General features: G+C 42.5%; 1 protein-coding gene across 3 annotated transcripts; it reads right to left on the reverse strand.

Annotated features, from left to right (window-relative positions):
- socs7 (suppressor of cytokine signaling 7) lies at positions 1 to 26697 on the reverse strand. 3 transcript variants are annotated; one of them, XM_085409033.1, is made up of 10 exons: positions 24679 to 26697; positions 24036 to 24115; positions 20888 to 20998; positions 13687 to 13821; positions 13390 to 13535; positions 12959 to 13127; positions 5812 to 5940; positions 4113 to 4248; positions 3549 to 3692; positions 1 to 3398 (listed from the first exon to the last, which is right to left on the reverse strand). In XM_085409033.1, exons 1-9 carry the CDS (start codon positions 26214 to 26216, stop codon positions 3572 to 3574), a joined length of 2565 nt encoding a protein of 854 aa, XP_085265159.1. In that variant the 5' UTR covers positions 26217 to 26697; the 3' UTR covers positions 1 to 3398; positions 3549 to 3571. The 3 variants fall into 3 exon arrangements, with proteins under 3 accessions (XP_085265159.1, XP_085265160.1, XP_085265161.1); XM_085409034.1 differs by lacking the exon at positions 13687 to 13821; XM_085409035.1 differs by lacking the exons at positions 13687 to 13821; positions 20888 to 20998.
- Between the last annotated feature and the right edge of the window lie 943 nt (positions 26698 to 27640).

A 27640-nucleotide genomic window follows, 5' to 3' on the forward strand; every position in this document is an offset into this window, starting at 1 on the left:
TTACTGGAAAAGCCAGTAGCCAGCTTCACGGTACTGAGAAACAGAATGAGGAAAATACACCTGGGCATTTCAACAAATAAAACAAACAGGTAGAGAGCAGTTATAGGAGGTATACACACTGAGAGGCAGGGCATTTTGGCAATAATCAAATGTTCCCAGATTCAATAATTTCAGTTCAGATGAATCTTTCATTTCAGTAACTGAAAATATCTACCCTAAAGCAGGAAAAAACCCCACATCAAATACCCGTTAGTATCGTAAACCAGTTTTCCGAGGACGTATTTTCTCTTTGGTGTAATTTCACTATTTCTGTATATATCTGTCTGAACATGAACAGCACCAATGTGAAGTCAACTGGGTCTTTTAAAAGCAACAAATACAGGAGTTTAAATAGACCCGAATACAATGCATTGGGAGAAGTAAGGGCGTGTGAAATCAGTGACAACCTTTACGTTCATTTACTTAATGAACTGTAGTAATGGCTGTCTCTTTACATCGTGGCTCAGTAATCAAAAATAAAGATAATAACTCTATATGTTTTAGGCATTCTTGGCAGAAGACAAGGCAAAAACATGAATCAACAGAACCCAGAGCATAGCAGAAACTGCTATAAGCCAGCACCTGTGGGGGTCATTTCTCTGTGATTTAAATTACAGCAACAAAAACAACCAATTTTATGGCATTAGACATTTTATTGTATTTTTGGGGGGGCGCTTAGGGAATAATGTGTTTACTATTATGTGATATTTTATACTCTGAAAAATCTGTCAAGTATTTAGTGGGCAATATAAACGCTTTTTGTTTTTACCTATTAGAGGAGAACAGCCTAAGACTGCATACCTCTAAAAGCAAAACATTTCCTCCACACCAAGCATAAATTGACTCTGAATGTTTTCTGAAAAACTTTATACATATAGCAGTCACTTTTTAGCTAAACATTGCTAGCACCAGGTTGGACCCTTTTTGCCTCTAGAACTGTCTTAATTCTTCGTGGCACAGATTAAAGAAGGGGCTGGCAAACATTCCTCAGAGATTTTGGCCCATAACATCACACAGTTGCTGCATATTTGTCAGCTTCACATTTATGCTGCAAATCCAAAAGGATTGGAGGGCGTTTGAGCGCAGTCAACTAATTTTCACGTTCAGAAAATCCGTTTGAGATGCTCTGAGCTTTCTGATATGGTGTGCATGGTACACCATGGTCACAAAAGGATTGACATGGTCAGCAACAATAATCAGGTAGCCTATGTAATTTAATAGATGCTCATTGATACCAAGGGGCCCAAAGTGTGCTAAGGAAACATATCTCAGACTATTACATCACCTCCCCCAGGCTGAACCGTGACTACAAGACGGGATGGATCTATGCTTTTATACTGCTTACACCACATTTTGACCCTCGTCATTCAACTGTTGCAGCAAAAATTCAGACCAGGGAACATTTTTCCAATCTTTCCATTTTTGGTAGACGAATGCAAATTGTAGCCTCAGTTTGCTGTTTTTAGACAGGAGTGACACCCAGCTTCTCAAGGTTCAGCGTGTTGTGCATTCAGAGCAATTTCCCTCTGCATACCTATATTGTAAAACATGACTATTGGAGCAACTTTAAAGCAGAATGGCAATTTCCTCTAACCTCTGGCATCAAAAAGGCATTTATAGCAGCTCACTGGATATTTTCTCTTTCCTTTTTTTCTGTGAACCCTAGAGATAGTTCCCCAAAAGTTAATTCTGTTCATCTGGACGTTTTCAGTGGGAGAAATGTTTCGTCACTCGTCCAAGTGACTTCTTCAGTCTCAGCAGACTGCAGGTTTCCCCAATCTTATAAACAGTACATTTGCATAATGACTGAAACTAGCTCCACTGAAGGAACAATGGGCTGTGAGATAGACCTAGACCTAGAGATAGTTGTGTGAGAGATGGCCTGTCTGGCACCAACAAAGAAATCACATTTTTCCCCCATTCTGATGCTCAGTTTAAACTTCAGCAGGTGATAATGACCATGTCTATATGCCTCAATTCATTCGAGTTGCTGCTATGTGATTGGCTGATTAGATATGTCTTAATGGGCAGTTAAACAGGGGTACCTAACAAGGTGGCCAGTATGTGGACCCAGATTAGTTTAGGATGCTGTTTTAAGAAGATCAAAATAGTGTCTACCATGTTCTTATTTCAATTAAATAGATATTTTTAACAATATGACACAAAACGTCACAAAAAAATCCCTACAAACATCCAGTGATGACTATATATTGAAATGCCTATAGAATAAGCATACCAGCTGCCTTCTAAATGGTTGCTCATAAGCAACACTTACACTCAGCAGCTCTGACTACCAACAGGTAAATCTCTGGGGACCATAGGCTTGCCAACACAAACAAAATGAGGATAGCACTTTTGGTTTCCTGGTAGCTACCGCAGATGAAATCGCAGACAGTATCATATTGTGCCTATATTGTTGAGAGGCCAAAGACAAAGAAGACTTAAAGCAAAACAGCTTGTATCTCAGAATAAACTCAATGGGTTTTAGCACTCAAAGCTCATAGTAGGTTCACATAAAGTAACAACAGTTGGCTAGCTATTTACCCAATAGAAGTGGGTGTTTGTTTGTTTTTTAAAAACAAGGAGTCCAGTTTAGAAAGTTGGGTTATAGCGAAAAATGCCTATTGCCACTTTTAAAAAATAGCTGGCACACTGATTAATGTATAATAGTGAAAATAACCAGTGCTGGTTGCTGCAAGTGAAAGCCACAGTCAATACTCTTAATATATTCCATATACAACTTATACAACTTGAGGAGTTCCTCAAATTGTGTCATATAACATTAGATGAGTTTAAATAAAATGAAGAAATTTACTCACGGGATTTTAAAAAAGCAAAAAACGTTTTTTAGCTGATTCATAGGGTCCAACTTTTGGGGTTCAGTTTCAGATGATGAAGACACCAAATGATTTGACAGGCCTCTGTGGCCCTGCCTCTGTGTGTATACCAGCACTGAGGACATCTTTTAATCCAAAATCCCTTTTTTTGACAAAATGGAAGGAAAAACAAGGAAATGGCAGCAAACAACAGTTGTACAAATTGACCAGTGCATTGTGTTTTAAAAGTCCATTTCAACAGGTTCAGGAAATTGAGTTCATAATTCAGGCTCTGTTTTTGTGCCTGTCGACATGTTTTCAGGTGAGCGTATCTCTACAGTCCCTCCTCAGAAGTCACTGAGTCCACTGCATATGCACCACGATTCAACTGCAAGCACACATCATTCCTCTCATTAGTCCAAATCCACACATAGGAGGATCCATCCCAGTCACATTGGACACACAGATTTCCAGGGACTCTGAATGGCCGATGCTGGAAGACTGGTAGACCAGTACAGACAGTACAGTCCTCCACAGCAAAACCTGGAGATGAGGGTAAAACTATGTATATTAATGCTTTATATTAAGATTTCACCTGAGCATCTCAGTCACAGGATCAAAACATCGTTGGATTAGAACAGTACTATTTACCACTCTAGAAATCAACAGCATGCTGTTGATGAACTAACTCACTCGAGCTGAGAAGAGCTCTGCTGCTACGTCTGCGACTCGGCCTCCTGCCCTACTCCCACTACCCTCCGGATGCTCTTGATTGACAGGTACATCTCCTCCTCAGGGTCATAGTAATAAAACTTACTCAGGTAGGAGATCAGCGGTCTGGAAAGAGGTGAAAATACAGGCAAAAAATCAGTATCAAAATCAAAAGCTGGATTACTGAATGTAGAGATAAAGAAACAGAACAGAAGACACAAAAGTTTTAAACATCAGCACAAAGAATAAATGAAAACCAACCCAGGATTTTTCAAAATATCTCAGCTTTTGGTTGGATACCAATGAAACTATGCTAACACATACTGTTTTTATGAAAAACAAAATGTACCGCCTTTTTCTCTACCTGAATCATGTGGTTGGAGGTTGCTAGGTTAAAACCTCAGTAAGAGCTATAAGTGAAAACCCATCAATAAAGAGTCTGTTAAAACCGTTCCAACACCTTGGAAAACAGCAGCATTGTTCAGGATGCTGGCTTTCCACTCCTGTATATTTCAGCAAGTATATTTCCCAGTTGAAACTGAGTACCTGGGCAGTGGAAGCTCTTGGATGTGGTCGATGCGGACTATTTGTCGGATGCAAAAGCGACAGAGATGTTGAAGTGACTTCACGTTGCTGAAGCGAGACACAGGATACAGCAGCTGAACCGGAGTGGGAGGTAGTCCTGGGACAGAAAGAAACATTTTACTCAGTGAAACATTTTAATTTGCCCTTTCCCAATTTTGCTTTGGGCACTCTGGTGGCCCAGTGACTAACATGTAGGCGTCCTTCACAGACTTTGTGTCCTCTTGTCAACTGTTGTGCCTGTAGCTTAATGGCCAAAAATTCTTACAAAAACATAGTTTTATTTGTTTTGAGACTTGCAGGAATTTTCTTAAAAGAGATGCTGGTTTCCAGCTTCATAATTTTATTCTTGGAATCTACTAGAGCAGCATTTTCATTTTATTTACAGTTAATTCTTATTTATTGTGTACTTTCATGGCTTTGGGATGGTGTATCAGTTCATCCAACTCTCCTTCGGCTCTTCCCCTTTAAGTCAGCTTCTCTTAGTAAACAGGATATCTGATCTCACTGGCATCACGCAGACACAGAAGTAGATCAAACTGTGTGAAACTCAGTGCTTAGAGCAATGTGAAGTATAAACTTCTGGATTACAGGGATTGATTGTACATACACTTCTCTATCAGCATAGGCATCCACCGCTTCAACCTCAGACCACTTCGACACAACTCACAAATGAAGATCATTTCTGTGGAGCGATGCTTTCAACTAACCTGTTGCATGTGAGTCAAGTATTCGCGCTCTTTTAGCTCCATTTTTGGTCTCTACAGACGCCTGAGGGAAGCACCTGTCTCTTTAGCTGCTAAAAGCAATAGATTTTTGGAGCTTTTGCTCTGGCTGAAAATTATATTATCGTGGGAATAGGAATTAAATAAAACAGTAGAGTTGTAGCTGTACAGGGAAGCAATGAGCTGAAATTCAATATAAAGCTCCCTACAGCCCATGGTAGAAGCAGATGCAGCTGGTCCGTTACTACAAGACTCCTCACACATTTGATGCATGTGAATGTATAGACTATAGGCTCTCTGAGCAGCCTGATTCTGTCATGTTTAGCAAAGATTATTCAGACAGGTGTAAATAAAGTATTTGCTAGACTAGTAGAGGAGCAATCCACAGGAAATTGGTGCTCGGTGAGTATTTCTAGCTCAAGATTTAGTTTAATATAAATATAACAGTAAAAGATTCGTTTCAATCTGACTCAGTTATGTCTGATAACATTTTGCACAGATATATTTCCCAATCAGAAGATGCTACCTTACTTATTGTCATTTAGGTGTGATGCAGTAAACTACAGTGAATTGTGCGATATAGGTTGGCCTGAGGTCCACATGCATCACATCTGTGTCGGCATGATTCTCATCAGGGGTAAATCTGCTCACGGCTCAATGATATGTGTATAAATCGCACAGGTGGATGCAAAGGATACAATAGCATACAGTTACACTATAGTATACACAAACTAGTGTAAATTTACTGTAAGACATAAATGACCAGATACCTTCACATGAGCATGATGCAAAACCTGAATGTAGACATAAAAATGGTACATATATAGCTATTCTCTCCTCTCCTCCCGGTCTCTCAGGCACTTCTCACTAAGGGGTGATTCAAATGTTTTTTTGATCAGTTGGAGCTGGGTGTTGATATAAAGCCTGTGTTGTTTCACCTGGGACTCTGGAGCGGAGGAAGTAGAGGAATTTCCCATTTTTGGAGTGCATGATGGCTCGCTCGATGAACTCCACCACAGAGTGACAGCGGTCCTCAAACTTCGGGTGACACCACAAACTGAACGTCCCTGCAGGCAATAAAAGAGGAATAGTTTCCTGTATGTACTGTATCATGTGTACTTTTTCAATATCTATAAATCGTACCCACATGAGTAACGTTTTTATAAATGCAACTGAGATGAAACTGTTCCTGGATAGTTCTAAAGAGACTAAAGAGAACAAAAAATAAAGCTACACAACAGGAAATTTCCATCAGCCTGTGCAGCTTTAAGATGTAAATCATGCTCTTTAGGCCCTGGAAATAATGCAACTTTAAAGGTAAAGTTCACCACTAAATCACTTTCACATACATTTCTACTGGCTTGAAGCGCTATTTATCCTTTTAGATGGCTTTGATGTGAGGTGCCCAGTTTAGTAGAGCTTTGTGGAGCACGAGGGGCCAGAAAGCACAGTTAACACACTCAGCACCATTGCAGAAATCATGACAAAGTTGCTCAGAAAATCCAGAAGCCTTTTCGTAAACAGTTTCATGCAGGAGTTGTTTACTTTCTACTACCAAAAAAGGGCATGCAGCTAGCAAACATTACAGCTGTCACACTGTTGTGCATATGAGCCTCTGATCACAGGGATACGCAGGCCTCATGCTGCATAGTAATACAGCTGGAAAGTTTAAAAAAAAAGAAAGTGTCATGGTTCTGGGTCATTTGACCTCTAGATAGTCTTGAGCTCCATGTTCAGTATGTTTAGTTTTGCTTCCCCTGTGGTGTCATGTTCATTTGTATCAGCTGTGTTCTCCAGGTGTTTCCACTTCCCTCATTGCCCTTCTGTGTATTGAAGTCCTGTCTTCCTTTGTTCCTTGTCAGGTCGTCTGTTCGTCTACCCGTGTCTGCTCTCCTTGCCGTGTTCATGGTCTGTGGTTTTCCCACGCTCTCTGTGTTTAGATCTTTGTTTAGTTTTTCCCCACTTTAGGTTTTTGGTTAGTTTATCTCTGTGTTATTTTGCCTTTGTTTCTCATATTTCCTGCCTCAAGCGTTTGCGTTTGAGTCCTCTTAAATAAATACAGGGTCTGCTGCCGCAGACACGTGACAAAAAGAAATATTAAGGTAGAAATTACTTTAGAGCAGTTCATAATTACATAATACTGAATAAAAATAATTTACAAACAGCCAATATGTGAACAGACAAATGCTATGAGTGATTCGACTTCCTGTTGACTTCACAGTGGTTCTTTCTCTTGAAGCCTTTCTGCCCTCAGTTCATGCTGGGTCATGATGCATTCATGCAAACAAGATTGTACTGATGCGAACATGTTGTGTCAGTGAAGGCTGCATATCTGTATAATGAATGTGTTTTCAGCCATGATGCTGTGGCCATGCAATAGTGACTCATTAATGTACAGCCCCAGTTATGAACATCTGCATGGGAGCGTGCGTACTGGAGTATGTGACCAGTCACACATTCATCTTTGTACAAGTCACCTTGTTAGTTTGTCACACATGTGAGGCGTGTGCATGTGGCGCCATGTGAGTTATTCATGCTTCATGAGTTTTGGTTTCAATTTGCTCGATCTGTACAGGCCTGTCTGCTTACACATAATGTTTTCAGATCTGTCTATATGTTTACTGTAGACAGATTGCTATATTACTGTATGTAAGTCTGTATGTACAGGGAGTGCAGAATTATTAGGCAAATGAGTATTTTGTCCACATCATCCTCTTCATGCATGTTGTCTTACTCCAAGCTGTATAGGCTTGAAAGCCTACTACCAATTAAGCATATTAGGGGATGTGCATCTCTGTAATGAGAAGGGGTGTGGTCTAATGACATCAACACCCTATATCAGGTGTGCATAATTATTAGGCAACGTCCTTTCCTTTGGCAAAATGGGTCAAAAGAAGGACTTGACAGGCTCAGAAAAGTCAAAAATAGTGAGATATCTTGCAGAGGGATGCAGCAGTCTCAAAATTGCAAAGCTTCTGAAGCGTGATCATCGAACAATCAAGCGTTTCATTCAAAATAGTCAACAGGGTCGCAAGAAGCGTGTGGAAAAACCAAGGCGCAAAATAACTGCCCGTGAACTGAGAAAAGTCAAGCGTGCAGCTGCCAAGATGCCACTTGCCACCAGTTTGGCCATATTTCAGAGCTGCAACATCACTGGAGTGCCCAAAAGCACAAGGTGTGCAATACTCAGAGACATGGCCAAGGTAAGAAAGGCTGAAAGACGACCACCACTGAACAAGACACACAAGCTGAAACGTCAAGACTGGGCCAAGAAATATCTCAAGACTGGTTTTTCTAAGGTTTTATGGACTGATGAAATGAGAGTGAGTCTTGATGGGCCAGATGGATGGGCCCGTGGCTGGATTGGTAAAGGGCAGAGAGCTCCAGTCCGACTCAGACGCCAGCAAGGTGGAGGTGGAGTACTGGTTTGGGCTGGTATCATCAAAGATGAGCTTGTGGGGCTTTTTCGGGTTGAGGATGGAGTCAAGCTCAACTCCCAGTCCTACTGCCAGTTTCTGGAAGACACCTTCAAGCAGTGGTACAGGAAGAAGTCTGCATCCTTCAAGAAAAACATGATTTTCATGCAGGACAATGCTCCATCACACGCGTCCAAGTACTCCACAGCGTGGCTGGCAAGAAAGGGTATAAAAGAAGAAAAACTAATGACATGGCCACCTTGTTCACCTGATCTGAACCCCATTGAGAACCTGTGGTCCATCATCAAATGTGAGATTTACAAGGAGGGAAAACAGTACACCTCTCTGAACAGTGTCTGGGAGGCTGTGGTTGCTGCTGCACGCAATGTTGATGGTGAACAGATCAAAACACTGACAGAATCCATGGATGGCAGGCTTTTGAGTGTCCTTGCAAAGAAAGGTGGCTATATTGGTCGCTGATTTGTTTTTGTTTTGTTTTTGAATGTCAGAAATGTATATTTGTGAATGTGGAGATGTTATATTGGTTTCACTGGTTAACATAAATAATTGAAATGGGTATATATTTGTTTTTTGTTAAGTTGCCTAATAATTATGCACAGTAATAGTCACCTGCACACACAGATATCCCCCTAAAATAGCTAAAACTAAAAACAAACTAAAAACTACTTCCAAAAACATTCAGCTTTGATATTAATGAGTTTTTTGGGTTCATTGAGAACATGGTTGTTGTTCAATAATAAAATTATTCCTCAAAAATACAACTTGCCTAATAATTCTGCACTCCCTGTAGGTCTGTAGCTTATCTACTGAAATGGTGCTAATAGACTTTAAAACAGCTCAGTCAATTATATGAAGATTTGTCTCATTTATATTAAAAAAATGCCAAATATACAATGACACTTTTATCGAACTCAGATTTTTGCATACAGTGCTTCCCGAGTTTTGTATAAAGAGACATTAGCCTTTTTAATGTTGCTGATTTTGTCTGCTGGGTTGAGTCAGGTACAGTCTGTTTTTACTCTGTTAATTTATTGCAAACTACAGTTTGGAATCCAAAACAAATCCCCCCACGGGGACCAATAAAATTGCTGATATGATGAAACTGACTTCATCTCATCTGTAAGTCAAAGCCTTCTACTTGTCAGCTAGATGCCATTCCTAAAGTTTTGGTTAAGGCATGTCTACCTTCTTTGCTTCCCCTCATATCTGCTATCATCTGCTCTTCACTTACCACTGGAACTGTTCCTGCTTCCCTCAAAATTGCTGCCATCACCCCAATATTTAAAAAAAAAAACTGGTCTAGATCCCAATAATTTTGAGAATTTTCGGCCTATTTCCAATCTACCATTCCTTTCAAAAATTCTTGAGAAAATAGTTGCCACACAACTCCACTCACATTTAACTAATAATAATCTGTATGAACAGTTCCAGTCCAGCATTGAAACAGCACTTATAAAATTAACCAATGATCTTCTTATGGCAGCTGACTCCGGTTTACTTTCCATTCTTATTCTCCTCGATCTGAGCGCTGCTTTCGACACTATTTCTCACTCCATTCTCCTCAGTAGGTTAGCCTCTATCGGTCTCTCCCATACTCCACTAGCCTGGTTTAAATCATACCTGTCTGATCACACTCAGTTTATTCAACTCAAATCATTCACTTCTCAGCCCTTTCCTCTGACCACTGGCGTGCCCCAGGGATCTGTCCTGGGGCCCCTTCTTTTCATTATCTACCTTCTACCGCTTGGACATATTTTCCGTAAATACAATATCCAGTTTCACTGTTCTGCCGATGAAACCCAGCTTTATCTGTCCACTAAACCTGATTCTGCTCTTCCCCCATCCTCCCTCACCCTCTGCTTAGCCGAACTAAATTCATGGTTCTCTTCTAATTTTCTCAAACTCAATAGTAATAAATCCGAGCTCCTCTTGGTCGGCACTAAATCTACATTATCCAGAACCAACAGTTTCTCTGTTACTATCAATAACTCGCCGGTCTTCGTTTCTTCCTCTGTGAAAAGCTTGGGTGTCATCCTCGACAGTACTCTATCTTTCAATTCAAACATTAATAACGTCACTTGGTCTGCATATTTTCAATTGCGCAACATTAATCGTCTCCGTCCTTTTCTCACCCCACATGCCACTGCCATTCTTGTCCACAGCCTTGTTACTTCCCGGATTGATTATTGTAATTCACTTCTTTTTGGTCTTACTCAGAAATCCGTCCACAAGCTCCAACGCGTCCAGAACTCTGCTGCCCGTATCATCACCAGGACCCCTTCTGTCCACCACATCACTCCTGTCCTGCAGCAGCTTCATTGGTCAAATATCGTATCAATTTCAAAATAATCTTGTACACATTTAAGGCTATTCATCATCTTTCTCCTCCATATCTCTCTGATCTGGTTCAGATCACCGCCCCATCTCGATGTCTTAGATCCTCTTCTTCCCTTTCTCTCTCCGTCCCCTCCCCTCTTCTTGCCACCATGGGGAGCAGGGCTTTCAGCTGCTCTGCTCCACGACTCTGGAATTCTCTACCTCCTGATTTAAAAATTTCTCTTCCTTCACTCTCTCTTTAAGTCCCAACTCAAAACTCACTTGTTCAAAATAGCTTATCCCACATAACCTCTCCACTCTGCTATTGTAAATTTGTTTTATGTCCTATACTTTTATGCTGCTTTTTTTATTCTACTGTGTACAGTGTCCTTGAGTGTTCTGAAAGGTGCTTTCAAATAAAATGTATTATTATTATTATCATTATTATTATTATTATCATATCTTATGTTGCTTTACATAAGATACTTTACACAACAAAGTTCTATAAGTGCAAACTTGAGTAAAATCGTGCCAAAGTATTTTCTCCAGAGGCAAACATTACGTTTTTTGTGCTTTTATTCCACAAATGTATCTGTGTGAACAGTCTGACCTTTTTTTGTTATTTGCTTTCGGTTCCACATCTCATTTTTAGACTCAAACTGTATAGCTTGTGCACTTTGTATGCTATACTTGGCTCTCTAATGCATAAGGTGTTGTTTGGAACCTGCTGTGTTTGTCTGGCAATCACGAGTGTGGCAATAAATCAAAGTCTAGATAAACATCTTCATCTTTAATGATGAAATTTTTGACACATTAACATTTATTAACATGTTGCATCAAGATCCTTCTCTATGCCTATGCTCACCTGCAGCGTATGAATAGCATGAAAACTGCTTTTGTTTGGCAGCTCTTTCTAAATACACTTCGCACTAAGTGAAGAGTGGCTAAAGTGGAATATAGAGTACAGTTTGATGTGCACATTTGTGTATCATACTTAGCTTGCGTGTGTGCATGAAGGTCTTACGTGACTCATTGTGGTAATATGTGCTCACAAATATCCGCGTTACACGCCTGAGATGTTGAATAACCATCATATGGGACTGTGTGAGTGGGTGTTTGTGTGTTTTTTGAAGCTCTATCTTTCATTTTAGATTTATAGTAAGAATAAGAAGAATAAGAATAACTTGACATAACTGTGAATCAACCTCTTAATACAGTTGTAACTTGCGAGACTTATACTTTATCTTCTACAAGGTTTTGTAGCCCTATATATATGGAATATTTGCCAACTGAGGAGCACCATGAGGATTAGATCCTTTATTGGATTTAATGATGTAAAGTGTTTGCACTTCAACATTACTTGATACTCTTCTTTTATCAATTTCATGCTGACAAATATGAGATTGGTCAGAATGCAAAGATAAATCTTTACCTCCAAAACCTTAAAAGTCTGAACCCCTCATAGTCTGAACCTACTATGACTGTCCACAGAAAAAGAAACACACAGACAGAAAAGGAAGGAGGGCAAACTCTCTAACAGAATAAGCCTGTAAATTCAGTCCAGTACAACTTACCCAGACCTCTGAGCTCTATCCTAATGCTACCCATAATCTATAAACTCTATAAAAACTAAATAAGAACCAGAACTGAATAATAATAAGTCTTACTAGAAAGATAATGACATCAAAAAACTAAAACACAACACATGGCACATGACACCAGCTATCAGTCTGAATATCTTAATGTCACTTTCATATCAGATACACAGAAAATCTTTGTCCAGTGACATCGCCGAAATATTTTTGAATGCAATGATTCCCTCACAGGAAAAGCTAACACCATACTACATGGAAACAATGCACATTAATAATCTTAGAAAAGGACTGGTACAAGTATCGTCAAAGCAAAATCTATCTTAACCTTGCAAGCTGGGAAGATGTGATAAATACAGCAGAATGGTCAGTTTATAATAAACAATGTGGATTCTAATTAATTAAGATAAGACTGAAAAAACAGTTTGTTCTGTCGCCTGAAGCATCATTGAAACCGTGAATATATAGCTGACTACATACGCAGCACTGCAGCCTCGCTTTGTCCATTTAAATTGACTAATAAGCTGGTTTATAGTGTAGCATCACTGCTAGTGTAGAATGGTCATGTTAGGAGGATGTTTTTCTTTATCTAGTTCAGTGGATTACTCTAGAAAATTGCCTCTGTTAAGTTCATAAATAATCCCATCTGAGACGTGTGTGTGTGTGTGTGTGTGTGTGTGTGTGTGTGTGTGTGTGTGTGTGTGTGTGTGTGTGTGTGTGTGTGTGTGTGTGTTTCTCACCTCTGTAGTGCTCCATGCGAGTGTGGTGTGTGACTCCCTGTGATCTGAAGCTGAGGCTCAGGATGTACCGAGGGTCTGAACTGTCACGAACCAGGAAGGATCCGTCTGGTTTACCCTTCAGCTTCATCTCCGCATCCTCCCAATTCATGGGACCCCAGTACCAGCCGCACTGCAGGTTGAACCCCCAGCCCCCAATAAAAAACAAAGAACCCCCCCCCAAAAAAAAAAAACAAAAAAAAAAAAAAACAGAGAAGCATTCTTAGTTATGCTTTTCTTTTCTCTGATCAATAACCTTTGGAAATAACCTCTACATAAACAGATTGTAAAGCCATCCCAAAAAACAGAAGACCTTGTACATTTTATGGATTTATAGGAAGTTACACTTTGTATAGTTGACCATACAATGAGAAGCTACATCAATATCATCTTACCTTCTCCAGTTCTCTCAGACTGGCGGTGAAGTTGCTGGCTTCCGACCGCCGCAGGGCACACAGCATGGGGGGTGGGGCCTGTCTGATGGGGGGTGGACCATCAGCTGATGATGGGTTGGAATGAGGAAGGGCCCGTAGGAAAGCATCTATATGAGAGATGTTAAAGGTGCCAGATGAAGCATTTTTAACATAAACATGTCTATACTACTAACTGACGCACATTAGCTGATTATAATGAGAGCGGGAAGTCACTAATCTCTGACCACAATTCCCATCATCCCTCGGGACAGATCTTACCATTGAGGCTGAGACTGTGCTGGATGGTAGTGTGGGAAGGAGGAGGAGGAGGAGGGAGAGGCAGAGGAAGAGACTGCAGAGAGGCGCCCATGACGCTCACTAGGAAAGGCCCAGGCTGGGGCCCGGCTATGTCGTCTGGAAGAAGCGCAGGAAGGAAGGGAGGAAGGCAAAGGAGGTAAATGAAGACAGTAGGGAGGAAGGAGAGAGGAACGACCGAGAGAAGAAGAAAGAGTGAGGAAGAGGAAAAAAGAAAAGGTGTTAGGAAAGGTGAAGGAAGGAAGGAGGTTTTGTCAGCACCATCGACAGAAAGTCTCAAGCTCGGAAATGAAACTTTACCACCTTTATAATTGACAAGTATTACACATAAAGACCAAAAACAACCACGCATTTATCCAAATCCTATGAGTGTAATCAAACCTAACACATCCTGCTAGGTTGTCTAAAAACTATTAAATAAAAAAAAATACATAAATTAATATGCAAACAAATGCAAAAAAGGGTATTAAAAATAAGTGCAGGCATTATCAAATCAAATCACTTTTATTGTCACATCACATGTGCAGGCACACTGGCACAGCACATGCGAGTGAAATTCTTGTGTGCGAGCCCCACAAGCAACAGAGATGTGCAAACACAACAACACAAACGAGCAAAATACAAGAATGGCCAACCTGAAACTAATAAATATATGTACAATATATAATAGTGTATGCATTTCTGGATGTGTATACTAAATATTTTCCTACGTGTGTGTGTGTGTGTGTGTGTGTGTGTGTGTGTGTGTGTGTGTGTGTGTGTGTGTGTATACACATTTTTACAAATTAAATAGTTAAAAAAAAAAATAATAATAATAATAATAATAATAATAAAATATATAAAATATACAGAGTTGAATATGTGCAAAACAAGTGGCATTTATATACAGTGTGGAGTGCATAATGTTGAAGTTCCAGTAGTGAAGCTGAGGTGTCTATGACGTGTTCAGCAGTCTGATGGCCTGATGGAAGAAGCTGTCTCTCAGTCTGCTGGTACGGGACCGGATGCTGCAGAACCTCCTTCCTGATGGAAGCAGTCTGAACAGTTTATGGCTGGGGTGACTGGAGTCCTTGATGATCCTCCCCGCTTTCCTCAGGCACCGCTTCCTGTAGATGTCTTGGAGGGAGGGAAGCTCACCTCCAATTATCCGTTCAGAGCACCGCACTACTCGCTGGAGAGCTTTGCAGTTGTAGGCGGTGCTGTTGCCATACCAGGTGGTGATGCATCCAGTGAGGATGCTCTCAATGGCACAGTGATAGAAGGTCCTGAGGATGCGGGGGCTCATGCCGAATCTTTTCAGTCTCCTGAGAAAGAAGAGGCGCTGCTGCGCCTTCTTCACTGTTTTGTTTGTGTGTACTGACCACGTAAGATCCTCAGCCAGATGTACTCCAAGGAACCGGAAGCTGCTCACTCTCTCCACAGCAGCGCCGTTGATGGTGATGGGGGTGTGTACTTCTCTGCACCTCCGGAAGTCCACTATCAACTCCTTTGTCTTTGCGACGTTGAGGGTGAGATGGTTGTCTTGACACCAGTGGGTCAGGGCGCTGACCTCCTCCCTGTAAGCCGTCTCATCACCGTTGGTGATAAGACCCACCACTGTAGTGTCGTCCGCAAACTTCACAATGATGTTGGAGCTGTTAGTGGCTGTGCAGTCGTAGGTGTAGAGTGAGTACAGGAGAGGGCTCAGTACACACCCCTGTGGAGCACCAGTGTTCAGTGTGATGGGGGATGAGGTGATGCTGCCCAGTCTGACCACCTGGCGTCTGTCAGACAGGAAGCTAAGGATCCAGCTGCAGAGGGAGCTGCTCAGTCCTAGATCCTGCAGTTTCCTGTCCAGCTTCGAGGGAACAATGGTATTGAATGCTGAGCTGTAATCTACAAACAGCATCCTCACATACGTGTCTCTCTTCTCCAGGTGTGACAGGGCAGTATGTAGTGTCAGGGCTATGGCATCATCAGTGGACCTGTTGTGGCGGTATGCAAACTGTAGAGGGTCCAGTGAGTCGGGTAGTGCAGAGCAGATGAAGTCCCTGACCAGCTTCTCGAAGCATTTGCTTACGATGGGGGTCAGGGCTACAGGTCGCCAGTCGTTCAATGAGGAGATGGTGGAGGATTTGGGTACAGGGACGATGGTGGCCATTTTGAAGCAGGCTGGGACTACAGACAGAGAGAGGGAAAGGTTGAAGATGTGCGTGAACACTCCAGCCAGCTGAGCCGCGCATGACCTGAGGACGCGGCCGGGAATCCCGTCCGGACCAGTAGCTTTGCGTGCGTTCACCTTCCTGAAGCACATTTTATTTAATAAAATGTCCATTTACTTCCGGTGTGTGTAATGTATATTCTTTTCCATTATTTATTTGTATTCTAATATATCAATCAATCAATCAATCAAGGCTTTATTCGCCACGTGCAGGTTGCCCTGCGGTGAAATAGGACCCCCCTCCTGACCTTACACACACAACACAGACATCACATGGGGATACAGGTCGGAGATCGGTAGCGTTACAGAAAAACACTGAAATATACACTACAATGGGAAAGTACAAGAGGAAAAAAAGAGACCTCTACTCTACTGGGCTCCTGGGAGGACAGCATGAGAACAGGAAACAAAAAAACTCCTCTGCACAAAAAAGCGCATAAATGCCCACAGCACAACATTATGGATCCCGTGACAAGCCACAGGGTCGGGTGGGGAGTGAGGAGTAATCCGACTCAAACACAGCAGCCATCCTGCCCAGCGCCGAAAGGATGTCCGCATGAAGTGATGGTGCTTTTTACTTTAGTGCGAACAGCTCATGTGAATTTCAAAGCTGTTTTAACAGTCCAACACTGGTCTCTCAATCTCGCGTTGGAGAGCCATGAGCTTCTCCATGATGTTATCAAACTTGCCTCTGTGATGTTGTCATTCTTGTGCTCAAAGAGCCGATTCTGAGAACTCACGACCACAGTGAGCCTCCCCAAGATGTAATCCAATTTGCGCTCAGAGATGTTATTCCGAGCGAGCCCCTCCAGATGTAATCCAGTTGGCACTCAGAGGTCTTGTTCTATTCACAGCAGTTTCTCAGCACCATTTTGAGAAACTCACGCCTCTTCCCATCGTTTCAATCCCAGCGGGCAGCTTTGTGGGGGTTTGAACAGCCGGTTCTGCTTTCTTAATTCTTCGATAAGTCAGGGCCAAGCCAGCTCCGATCAGAACCCTGTTACCATGGTTCCGAATAGGTAGATATCTTCAGCACTCAGGCTCACCCGAGCCCAGACCTCTCGTTGAGAAAGGGGTGTCAATTGCATTTAGGGACCAGTTGATCCAATCCATAATTCCTCTTTTAGGTTTTAGAGAACAGACTGTGAGAGAGTGTTCCAGGGAAAAGTAACACAAAAAACACAAGACTAGACAAGGACATAAGAGGCTAAGCAGGGAAGATAAGGGAGAGGAGGAGGAGAGGAGAAAAGTGCGACCGCCTTCGTTATATATATATATATATATATATATAACACCCAGCACGCCCCTGCGGGCAGTTTATCCTTCAAGCTCGGGTCCTCTACCAGAGGCCTGGGAGCTTGAGGGTCCTGCGCAGTATCTTAGCTGGACAGAGATCTCCGATGTTATTCCCGGGATATGCTGGAGCCACTCGCCTAGCTTGGGAGTCACCGCACCTAGTGCTCCGATTACCACGGGGACCACCGTTACCTTCACCCTCCACATCCTCTCGAGCTCTTCTCTGAGCCCTTGGTATTTCTCCAGCTTCTCGTGTTCCTTCTTCCTGATATTGCTGTCATTCGGAACCGCTACATCGATCACTACGGCCGTCTTCTTCTGTTTGTCTACCACCACTATGTCCGGTTGGTTAGCCACCACCATTTTGTCCGTCTGTATCTGGAAGTCCCACAGGATCTTAGCTCAGTCATTCTCCACCACCCTTGGGGGCATCTCCCATTTTGACCTCGGGACTTCCAGGTTATACTCGGCACAGATGTTCCTGTACACTATGCCGGCCACTTGGTTATGGCGTTCCATGTATGCCTTGCCTGCTAGCATCTTGCACCCTGCTGTTATGTGCTGGATTGTCTCTGGGGCATCTTTACACAGCCTGCACCTGGGGTCTTGCCTGGTGTGATAGACCCCAGCCTCTATGGATCTTGTGCTCAGAGCTTGTTCTTGTGCTGCCATGATTAGTGCCTCTGTGCTGTCTTTCAGTCCAGCTTTGTCCAGCCACTGGTAGGATTTCTGGATATCAGCCACCTCCTCTATCTGCCGGTGGTACATACCGTGCAGGGGCCTGTCCTTCCATGATGGTTCCTCGTCTCCCTCCTCTTTCTTGGGTTTCTGCTGCCTGAGGTATTCACTGAGCACTCGGTCAGTTGGGGCCATCTTCCCAATGTATTCTTGGATGTTCGTTGTCTCATCCTGGACTGTGGTGCTGACACTCACCAGTCCCCGGCCCCCTTCCTTCCGCTTAGCGTACAGCCTCAGGGTGCTGGACTTGGGGTGAAACCCTCCATGCATGGTAAGGAGCTTTCTTGTCTTTATGTCAGTGGCTTCTATCTCCTCCTTTGGCCAGCCTATTACCCCAGCAGGGTACCTGATCACGGGTAGGGCGTACGTGTTGATGGCCCGGATCTTGTTCTTACCATTCAGCTGACTCCTCAGGACTTGCCTGACCCTCTGCAGGTACTTGGTGGTTGCAGCTTTTCTAGCGGTCTCTTCATGGTTCCCATTCGCCTCCCCAAGTACTTGTAACTGTCCTCTATGTCTGCAATGTTGCCTTCTGGTAGTTCAATCCCCTCAGTTCTGACTACCTTCCCTCTCTTTGATCTCACTGAGGGGGATCAGGCCTATGCAGAACAGCAGTGGGGACAGAGCATCTCCTTGGTAGATCCCGCACTTGATGGTGACTTGTGCTATGGGCTTGGAGTTGGCCTCTAGTGTTGTATGCCACATCCCCATTGAGTTCCTGATGAAGGCTCTTAGGGTCCCATTGATCTTGTACAATTCTAGGCATTCCAGTATCCAGCTGTGGGGCATTGAGTCATAGGCCTTCTTGTAATCAATCCAGGCAGTGCACAGGTTGGTCAGTCTGGTCAAGTTATGACAAATCAGACTATAAGGCAAAAAGAAAGTGCAGCTTTATGGTTTCATGGACAAAAGAATTTCTGTGGCTGCAATATGACGAGCTAAAAAACAACACGCACAAGGGTTAGGGTTAAATTTAAAAACTGTACTTTTGTGTTAAAATATATATTTATAATTTTAATAAATGACAAATTAAAAAGGCATGAACATTTTTTTTTTGTATCGAAAAAATATCGAACCGTGACACCAAAGTATCGAACCGAACCGTGAATTTTGTGTATCGTTGCACCCCTAATATATATATATACACACACACACATACACACATATACACACACAGTGGGGCAAAAAAGTATTTAGTCAGCCACCGATTGTGCAAGTTCCCCCACCTAAAATGATGACAGAGGTCAGTAATTTGCACCAGAGGTACACTTCAACTGTGAGAGACAGAATGTGAAAAAAAAAAATCCATGAATCCACATGGTAGGATTTGTAAAGAATTTATTCGTAAATCAGGGTGGAAAATAAGTATTTGGTCAATAACAAAAATACAACTCAATACTTTGTAACATAACCTTTGTTGGCAATAACAGAGGTCAAACGTTTACTATAGGTCTTTACCAGGTTTGCACACACAGTAGCTGGTATTTTGGCCCATTCCTCCATGCAGATCTTCTCGAGAGCAGTGATGTTTTGGGGCTGTCGCCGAGCAACACGGACTTTCAACTCCCGCCACAGATTTTCTATGGGGTTGAGGTCTGGAGACTGGCTAGGCCACTCCAGGACTTTCAAATGCTTCTTACGGAGCCACTCCTTTGTTGCCCGGGCGGTGTGTTTTGGATCATTGTCACGTTGGAAGACCCAGCCTCGTTTCATCTTCAAAGTTCTCACTGATGGAAGGAGGTTTTGGCTCAAAATCTCACGATACATGGCCCCTGGGGCGTCTGTATCCAGTAAGGGTCCTAAGGCTAGATCATTTTGACCCCACGGGATGAGATCTTGCGTGGAGCCCCAGATCGAGGGAGATTATCAGTGGTCTTGTATGTCTTCCATTTTCTGATGATTGCTCCCACAGTTGATTTTTCACACCAAGCTGCTTGCCTATTGTAGATTCACTCTTCCCAGTCTGGTGCAGGTCTACAATACTTTTCCTGGTGTCCTTCGAAAGCTCTTTGGTCTTGGCCATGGCGGAGTTTGGAGTCTGACTGTTTGAGGCTGTGGACAGGTGTCTTTTATACAGATGATGAGTTCAAACAGGTGCCATTCATACAGGTAACGAGTGGGGGACAGAAAAGCTTCTTACAGAAGACGTTACAGGTCTGTGAGAGCCAGAGATTTTCCTTGTTTGAGGTGACCAAATACTTATTTTCCACCCTAATTTACGAATAAATTCTTTACAAATCCTACCATGTGAATTCATGGATTTTTTTTTCACATTCTGTCTCTCACAGTTGAAGTGTACCTCTGGTGCAAATTACTGACCTCTGTCATCATTTTAAGTGGGGGAACTTGCACAATCGGTGGCTGACTAAATACTTTTTTGCCCCACTGTATATACATATAATATATATATGTATCCTCTTATTTATGTGTTGTTGTTTTTTTTTGTTTAGTTCACCTCGCAGCAGTAGAAAACATCATCTACCAGTCATTACAAACTGTATTACCAAAAAAACAAAGTCAGTGGAAGTAAAAATAGACAAACAGGAAGACTAAATGTTTTTCCCTCTTCTTTGCTATCGATTGAGTCACTGCATCCAGATTTCAAATTAAATCTGTAGATTGCTGTTGACCTTTCAAAAGCTTCCACAATCAGATTACAGCAGATTATAAAAATTCGTCTGTGTCTGAGTTTCCAGAAATGTCCGGCGGTAACCAAAACTACTAAGCAAGACAGAAATATTAAGAGAAACTGCCTGGGCTTCAATTCCATCTGAGCTATAGCCCAGCTGCAGTGAAGCTCTCTGAAACCAAAAGCTTACAAAGGTTTGTTTTTTTATGGGCTTTATACTTCATGGATACTGTAAGTGAACTACTACTATTGGAAGAAGACGAGAAGAGAAACAGAAACTGACAGGAAGTAGAGAAAAGTACCTAAGAGACTGAGACTTCGACGAGGAGGGGGTGGAGGTGTAGGTGGGTGTGGGTGTGGCGTATTCGCCCCTCGCCGTGAAATATCCACATCCACTAGAGAAACGGTCTCACCTGAACACAGGAGGAAGAAAAGATAAGAAGAAATTGAGAGAAAGAGGAAAGTGAGCAGACGGTAAGACAGTGAAAGGGGCTGTGCTTTGTGAACCTGTAACTGTGTGTTGTTTTGTCTGTGCTGCAGCATGCCATTAAAGCTGCACCAGGCAGGATGTTTATGGAAAATTACACCCAGCTAATCAGCCTAAATCACTACAATAAAGGAGAATATCCCCTCTCAGCTAATTGAAATGCTGCACATTCAATGTTTACCGAAGTCAAACCCTGCAGTAGGGCATGGTTGCTGGCAGCGAAAGAAACAAAATCAAAGGGTTAAGAGCCAAACCCTCAAGAGCAGAAAAAGCTGGACTTGCCCACATCCAGTCTCAGCCACCAACATCGCTTTAGCTCGCTTTTTGGTTGTGAAACATCACATACAGGCTGGGCTGGTAAACATGAGCAAGCCATGGGCACAGCTTCAGGGTTTTGAAAGTCCCCAAGATTTCAAACGAATCATCCTCACAAACTCTGCAACATGAAGCAATGCTGGGTGCAGCTTTAATGTTTTGGTCTAATTGGAGGTTGTGAAGCTTGTGCTCACAAACTCCAAAAATTCTCAGTCTGTGAGTAATGTGGGAGACTGCATAGAGGGAACGTCAGAGGCCGCCATAGGTGCTGAATCAAGTTTTGCCTTATGAGCCACAAACCTTCTCTCCCTTTTTACCTTTGTGTTAAATCAGCTTTTATCTACTGCACCAGTTGCAGTTTTAGCATGTAGTGTTTTGGTAAATTGTGAGATGACCATGTTGGGGTCTCACTGACATCATAAAGCTCCAAAAGTAGAAAAAAAACTGAATGAAACTGACCATTAGATCTTTTTGAAGACTGAGATTTGTAGCCACAGATATTACTTTTATATACAATTACATCATTATCTGAAGCATGGAAAAAAGAACACAGCAGGTAACTTTAACAACATTTGGTCTCACTATACTCTCCAGCGTTATAGGATCTACTTCAATATTTATAGTTGTAAACACTCGCCATACTTAATATCTAATCTCAAGACGTAACATAAAAGTACTTTATATCAGGTTCATGTTGACTCAGTTTCACATTCTACTGCCCCAAATGTTTTCTACAGCACTCGCTTCTGTCAGTCTGCCCCAGGGCAGCTGTGGCTACAACTGTAGCCTCCACCAGTATGTGAATGTGAGAGTGAATGATTAGTGGAATTGTAAAGCACTTTAAGGGCACCGAAAAGCGCTATATAAATGCAATCCATTATTATTATTATTATTATTATTATTATTATTATTATTATTATTATTATTATATGTGGCTTAATCTGCACTACTACAAGTGCACTACTTACTCCTGTCTAAATAACTTGTGCGTAAAAACGCAGGGCCAGCTGTTTTTTGGACTTATTTACAAGTTGATAAAATAAAACTACATTTGTGAACATTTTACATCTGCAGTGGGAATTAATGAGTTTAGATCAGTAATTCAAAGAAGTTTGTCATTTGGAGTGAAATGTGCTTACTTGTTTCTCTTATCTTGCAATGTTTGTCCAAAAAAAGTTAAAAGGGTGAAAGAAAGATAAAAACTGTCTAATTTTATTCTTATGACTTGCTAACTGTGCATATAGGATGGAAATCATAGACTTTATAGGGCTTTTCGTGTTATACATTTGTGCTAATCTTGGCTTCTTGCATCAGCTTCTTGGATAGAAATGAGACTGGAAGTGTCTTCCAGTGTATCCTTGGACTGCCTGGCTTTGGCATCAAGCTAACATTTTTACTAACATGTGGAAGTGTTCCACCATTGTAACATAAGATTGTTCTTCTTATGTGTTTTGGGTGACAGACTGGATATGTTTGACAGGTATGTGTGATTTTATTAAGAAAAATATTCCCCGAAAAAGTTCTAAAACAAACTCCAGACTCAGCTTTAAATTAATCTTCAGACTGTCACGTTACATCATTTCATCTTTCAGAAACAGGACCCTGTTTTGGAGGAGGATTATATTTTTGTGATGGGATTCAATGTGAAAATTTCAGATATGTACAGAGAGAGAAGGGGTTATGTGAATTAGTTACTACAAATTAACGTCAAAGATAGTAAAGGCAGACATGAAGAATTTTTAAAATTTTAAAAATTTTTAATTTTGTTATTTCTGCTGAATGTTTTTTAACTTCAATCACTGAAAACAATATTGATCGTATTATACTGTTTTTTGTTTCCATTTAAATGATCAAAAGAGACCATTTTCACTCAAGCCCCACCCACTTGCTAATTAAAACTCCTTTCTAATGAGCAGTAGCCAATCAGAAGAAAAGTGGCTTAAAACAAGATTGTTCTTAATAAAGGTGTAGGTGCTAAAACAGCTTGTCTTATGAGTTGCACCAACACTCAGTGCAAGATGAAAAAGGATTGTTTAAAACCTCCCAAGTAACATCCAAGAATAAAAATATAGAGCTGGAAATGAGCATAATATGTTCCCTTTAAACATCCATTGTTTAGTTTTATCAGCCCCAAAGCCTAAAGTAGATTTTAAGGTTAATTACCAGCTTAAACAACATGTGCTTCGATTCAAAGTATGAATGGTTTGCCAAATGGAGCTGAAGTTGTGTAATTATTGCAGCAAAGAGTATATCTGCTCCTCTTTTCTGGTGAAAAAAATAAAACTTAATATCTTAAAGGCTCCTCATGTGTACAGTCACTGACTCTGTTAAATCACACCTCTGCTCAGGTTATTGTTGGATGTGCCAGGAGCTTGACACAACATTCCCCCGTTTTGTCGCTTTTATGTGACAATAAACTGAATATTTTGACGTGGTTGTGGCTTCTTTCTTTTTTTTTTTTCTTTTTTTTTTTTGGAAAAAGGAGTACATTCAGAATTCATACATTTCTTTCTCAAATTAACAGTTATACTATTATGTTGATTACTTACAAGCTTATCAGAAGGTTTGGGTGATGGATATCAGAGGGGTTTTCCTCTCTGAGCACAAAGCTGTGAGAGAATCAAAACCAAAGCAAAAGCAACCCTTACCAGTGAAAGTTGAGAGAGAGGCAGAGAGGGAGGCTGGGGAAAAGGCACTGTGGGCCCTGGTCAGTCTGGGCTGGCTGTGGCTGAAGAAGAAGAAGAAGAAGAAGAAGAAGAAGAAGAAGAAGAAGAAGAAGAATTATGAGAAGAGAATTAGATTGCAGAAGAAGTATTAGTGCAGTCTTTAATAGTGTGTGGGTCCTGCAGCTCTATCTCTCTCTCTTTTTGCATTTTCTGTTTGATGCTCTTAGCTCCAGCACTAAAGACTTCTAAAGCTATGTTTTTTAATCATAGCCTGCCTTCAGTGTGCTGCTGTGAATAATGACTTAGCTGTGAAGACAATAGAGGGTGACAAGCCAGAAAGGTTAGAACAAAATCTCAGCATCTAATAACATGTAGCACCAAAAAGTTCTAAAAGAAAGATCTGGCAGATGAGAGAGTTCAAGCCTCTGGAAATCAATGTTCAGCTTACAGAAAAGGTTAGGATGTTTCACTGGCCGAAATTTAATAATGGACTTCCTATTTCGTATGTTAGGTTAGACTTTTTAAAAAGTCTCTGACCTACATGTATTAAGACAGCTTTTATGTTTTTAACTTGCTATGTTTACTTGTTCTGACCCTGACAGAAGATCTGTTTAGGATTTCTTACTTGTCTGCATCCTGCTCAGCACCCGCTGCACACGCCATGTCCACCAGACTCCCGGCAGAAGATACTGAATAAGTCACTGAGGGCCTTTTGTCCAAAAGGTGACTGGAGCCGCTGCAGCTTTTAGTCCGGAACAATTTGCTCAGTCTGATCTTTAACGAGCCCTTTTTTGACTTCCCTGGAACTTTGAGCATCTTTTCCCCGCCCGTGGCCCTGCCCGTGGGAGTCCGGGGCGCACTGGCGCACCGCTCCGGCCGCCTTCTGGGTGTCGATGCCTGGCTCAGGTTCGGGCTTGTGGCCCAGGGCGAGCTCTGGGCCGGGGTAGTCGACGATGACTTGGCTGAAGCATGCGTGACAACCTCTGTATTCCCACAGCTTACCTGCGAGAGCCGGCCGGATAAGTTCCCGTGGAGGCTGCACACCTGCGTGGCAATGTGCGCCGCAGCCGCTGCTTCTGTCGCCGTCTCCTCCACCTGCCTCCTCAGTTCCACTTGAAAACTGCTGATGGAGAAAGCCCCGGACATTTTCTGAACTATTTCCCTTTTCCTGTTGAGTAAAAACTCCCGGCGTCCGTTTTCATCATCTGCCTCATCCTCCGGACACTCGTCCATGTCCAAACCGTCAACGTCCCCGTTCCCCAGCCCTTCCAGCACCAACAATGCGTCGCTAGTCTCTGTTGGGTCATCGCCGGGCTCTACTCCCCCTCCTGCCGGCCTATGTGCACTCTGACACGAACAGTGTGGGAGCTCGCCTGCTTTGAACAGCATTTTGGGTACCGCGCCAACCCCAAGCTCCCCGAACCGCCGGGCCAGCTCAAACACGGCTCCTTCCCTGTCCCTGGTGGCGCATCCCCATTTAGAGTCAATCACGGTGAGAGGGTTAGATCTCTCCGTCAACACGGGCCACTCTGGCGTAGTGGCGATGAGTCGATGCCGGTGGCATAGCTCAGCCGCTCCCTGCATCTCCACAGAGGCTGGCGAATGCGCTCCCCATGTCCGGTCTAGCAGGTTCTGCTGCTGCTGCTGAACCTCTCTGACACTCAGAGTGTTGTTATTGACCGCTGGGCTGGAGCAGCCAGATCCCGGGCTCTGATCCAGAGCATCCCTCGGCTGATTCCGACGGTCTAATTCCAAAATCCCCTCTCCGTTCCGCATTATATTGGAGAAGACTAGCAACTGAGGCCGTAGGCCGGGGCTGGGAGCGAAGTCAAACCCCTGGGCCTCCATGGAGCTCTGCGGCGGCGGAGGCGCAGACAGTGTGGCTCGGCTCTCCGTCACCCCAGAGTCAGGTGCAGCCGTGCCCTCGGTGCTCGGCTGTGCTTTGTTCAGGTGGCTGCTGGGATGCTGGAGGCCCTCCGTTGGATCTCGGCTTATATCCAAACCCGCTTTGACGCCGCTGTGAGCCAGGACCTCCTTCCCCAGCCCTGCCACCACTCCTCCCGGCGGCAGATTCCCGTTTTCTGCGTCCAAGCGGTCATCCTCGGCCACGGAAACCAGGCGCATCAACACAAAATCGGGCGACATATCTTGAGCGTTGTTCATAATTGTTCGTCAGGATCACGAAACGAGAATTGCTAGGCGATCTGCTCTTCACATAGCTAACCGCATAGATCTCGCTCCTATAATAAAGAAAGGACCAAGCCGCTGCTGCCTCCCATAAATAGGCTATGAGCGAAAACGTTAAAAAAATATATCAGGCGATGTTTTCATCCTCCTCCTCCTCCCCTTCGCCAATGCAGCGTCCGTTAAATATGTTGAAGAAATGCGTGCAGTTTGCTCCGGGCAGCAGGCGGACCCCTGGGTCAGACATGCGGTCTGATTTCAGTAGAATAAAAGCCAGCAGAGTCTCCGGTCAGTGACCACAGTCTGCCTCTCTGTTCCGAGCCAGGCCCCACCCGCTCCTCCTCCGCTCAGCCCATAATATCACTTTATGATGAGAACCATAAATTCGACGACAGCATCTTAATATCACAGAGTTGGCCTATCCAGCCTCACATCTGAACAACTGATTTTTGGTTTTCCGTCTTCATAAGGGGACAAGGGAAATATACAAATAGCCTACAGGCTACACGTTTTTCCCCCTTCCCCCCCTAGACATTAGTACAGCTCTTAAATGGATTTCAAAGACAAATAGAAACGCCCTCAATATTTTCATAAAGAGGTTGTTGTAAGCCCGAATCTATTAAAGTTGCTTTTAGTAGATTTTCACAGGTTATCAGAATATTTAATAAAAAATAAAAATAAAAAAGCAGTGTGGAAATGTATGCAGAAACACTAGGAAACAATTTCACGCTCCTTATGCTCTCATGAAGATGGATTACCCTTTTATTTATGAAGTAGCAAACTGTGCAAAAGTTTTTGCGCCAAAATAGACTTGAAGTACCAAAATTAAAAGTAGTCATTATGCAAAATATCCCTTATCAAAATCATATTACTGGATCATAATTATTGACTCATTAATACATATATGATTTTAATGTTGCACCTGCAGATGATTTCAATCATTAATGCTATGTAATAATACAGCATCATATGATTTATATCTTGAAATCTGCAAATTAATAACTAATATCAATAATATACTGAAAATAAACAGTATGTACAAAGAACAATATTTGCTGAGATGAACAGTACACCAGGTGGGTGATATTAGGGGACCAGTGCCACCCCATGGCACTCCTTCTGGAAGAACCCCTGACAGATATGTGCCAGGCATGGACAACAGGTTCTCTGAAACAAAGAACAATGATTCCCTATATTTATCTCAGCAGTTGGTTCAGACCAAAATAGAGGTAAAACTAAGCATGTGTTGGACCTATGCTGGAACACAAAGTAGTCTTTCATGTCAAACTTGGTCAAAGCGTCTTACTGCGTTTGTCTTCGCTCCTGGCAGTGATCACAAGAGGTCCTTGTCAGGAGAATGTAAACATAGGTTGTTGTTATTTCACCTCAAAGATGAAACGCAG

This window comes from Rhamphochromis longiceps, linkage group LG6 (genome assembly GCF_057381845.1).
Source record: "Rhamphochromis longiceps isolate RC_006_pf linkage group LG6, R_longiceps_female_GT1.1, whole genome shotgun sequence".
Taxonomy (NCBI): domain Eukaryota; kingdom Metazoa; phylum Chordata; class Actinopteri; order Cichliformes; family Cichlidae; genus Rhamphochromis; species Rhamphochromis longiceps.

Coding starts and splice junctions, on each gene's coding strand:
- socs7 (XM_085409033.1), bottom strand. CDS start 26,216: ATGAACAACGCTCAAGATATGTCGCCCGATTTTGTGTTGATGCGCCTG. Junction 13,822..20,887: donor TCGAAGTCTCAGTCTCTTAG/GTACTTTTCTCT, acceptor CGCTTCTTCCAG/ACGACATAGCCGGGCCCCAG. Junction 3,693..4,112: donor CAAGAGCTTCCACTGCCCAG/GTACTCAGTTTC, acceptor ACCTCTTTCCAG/ACCGCTGATCTCCTACCTGA.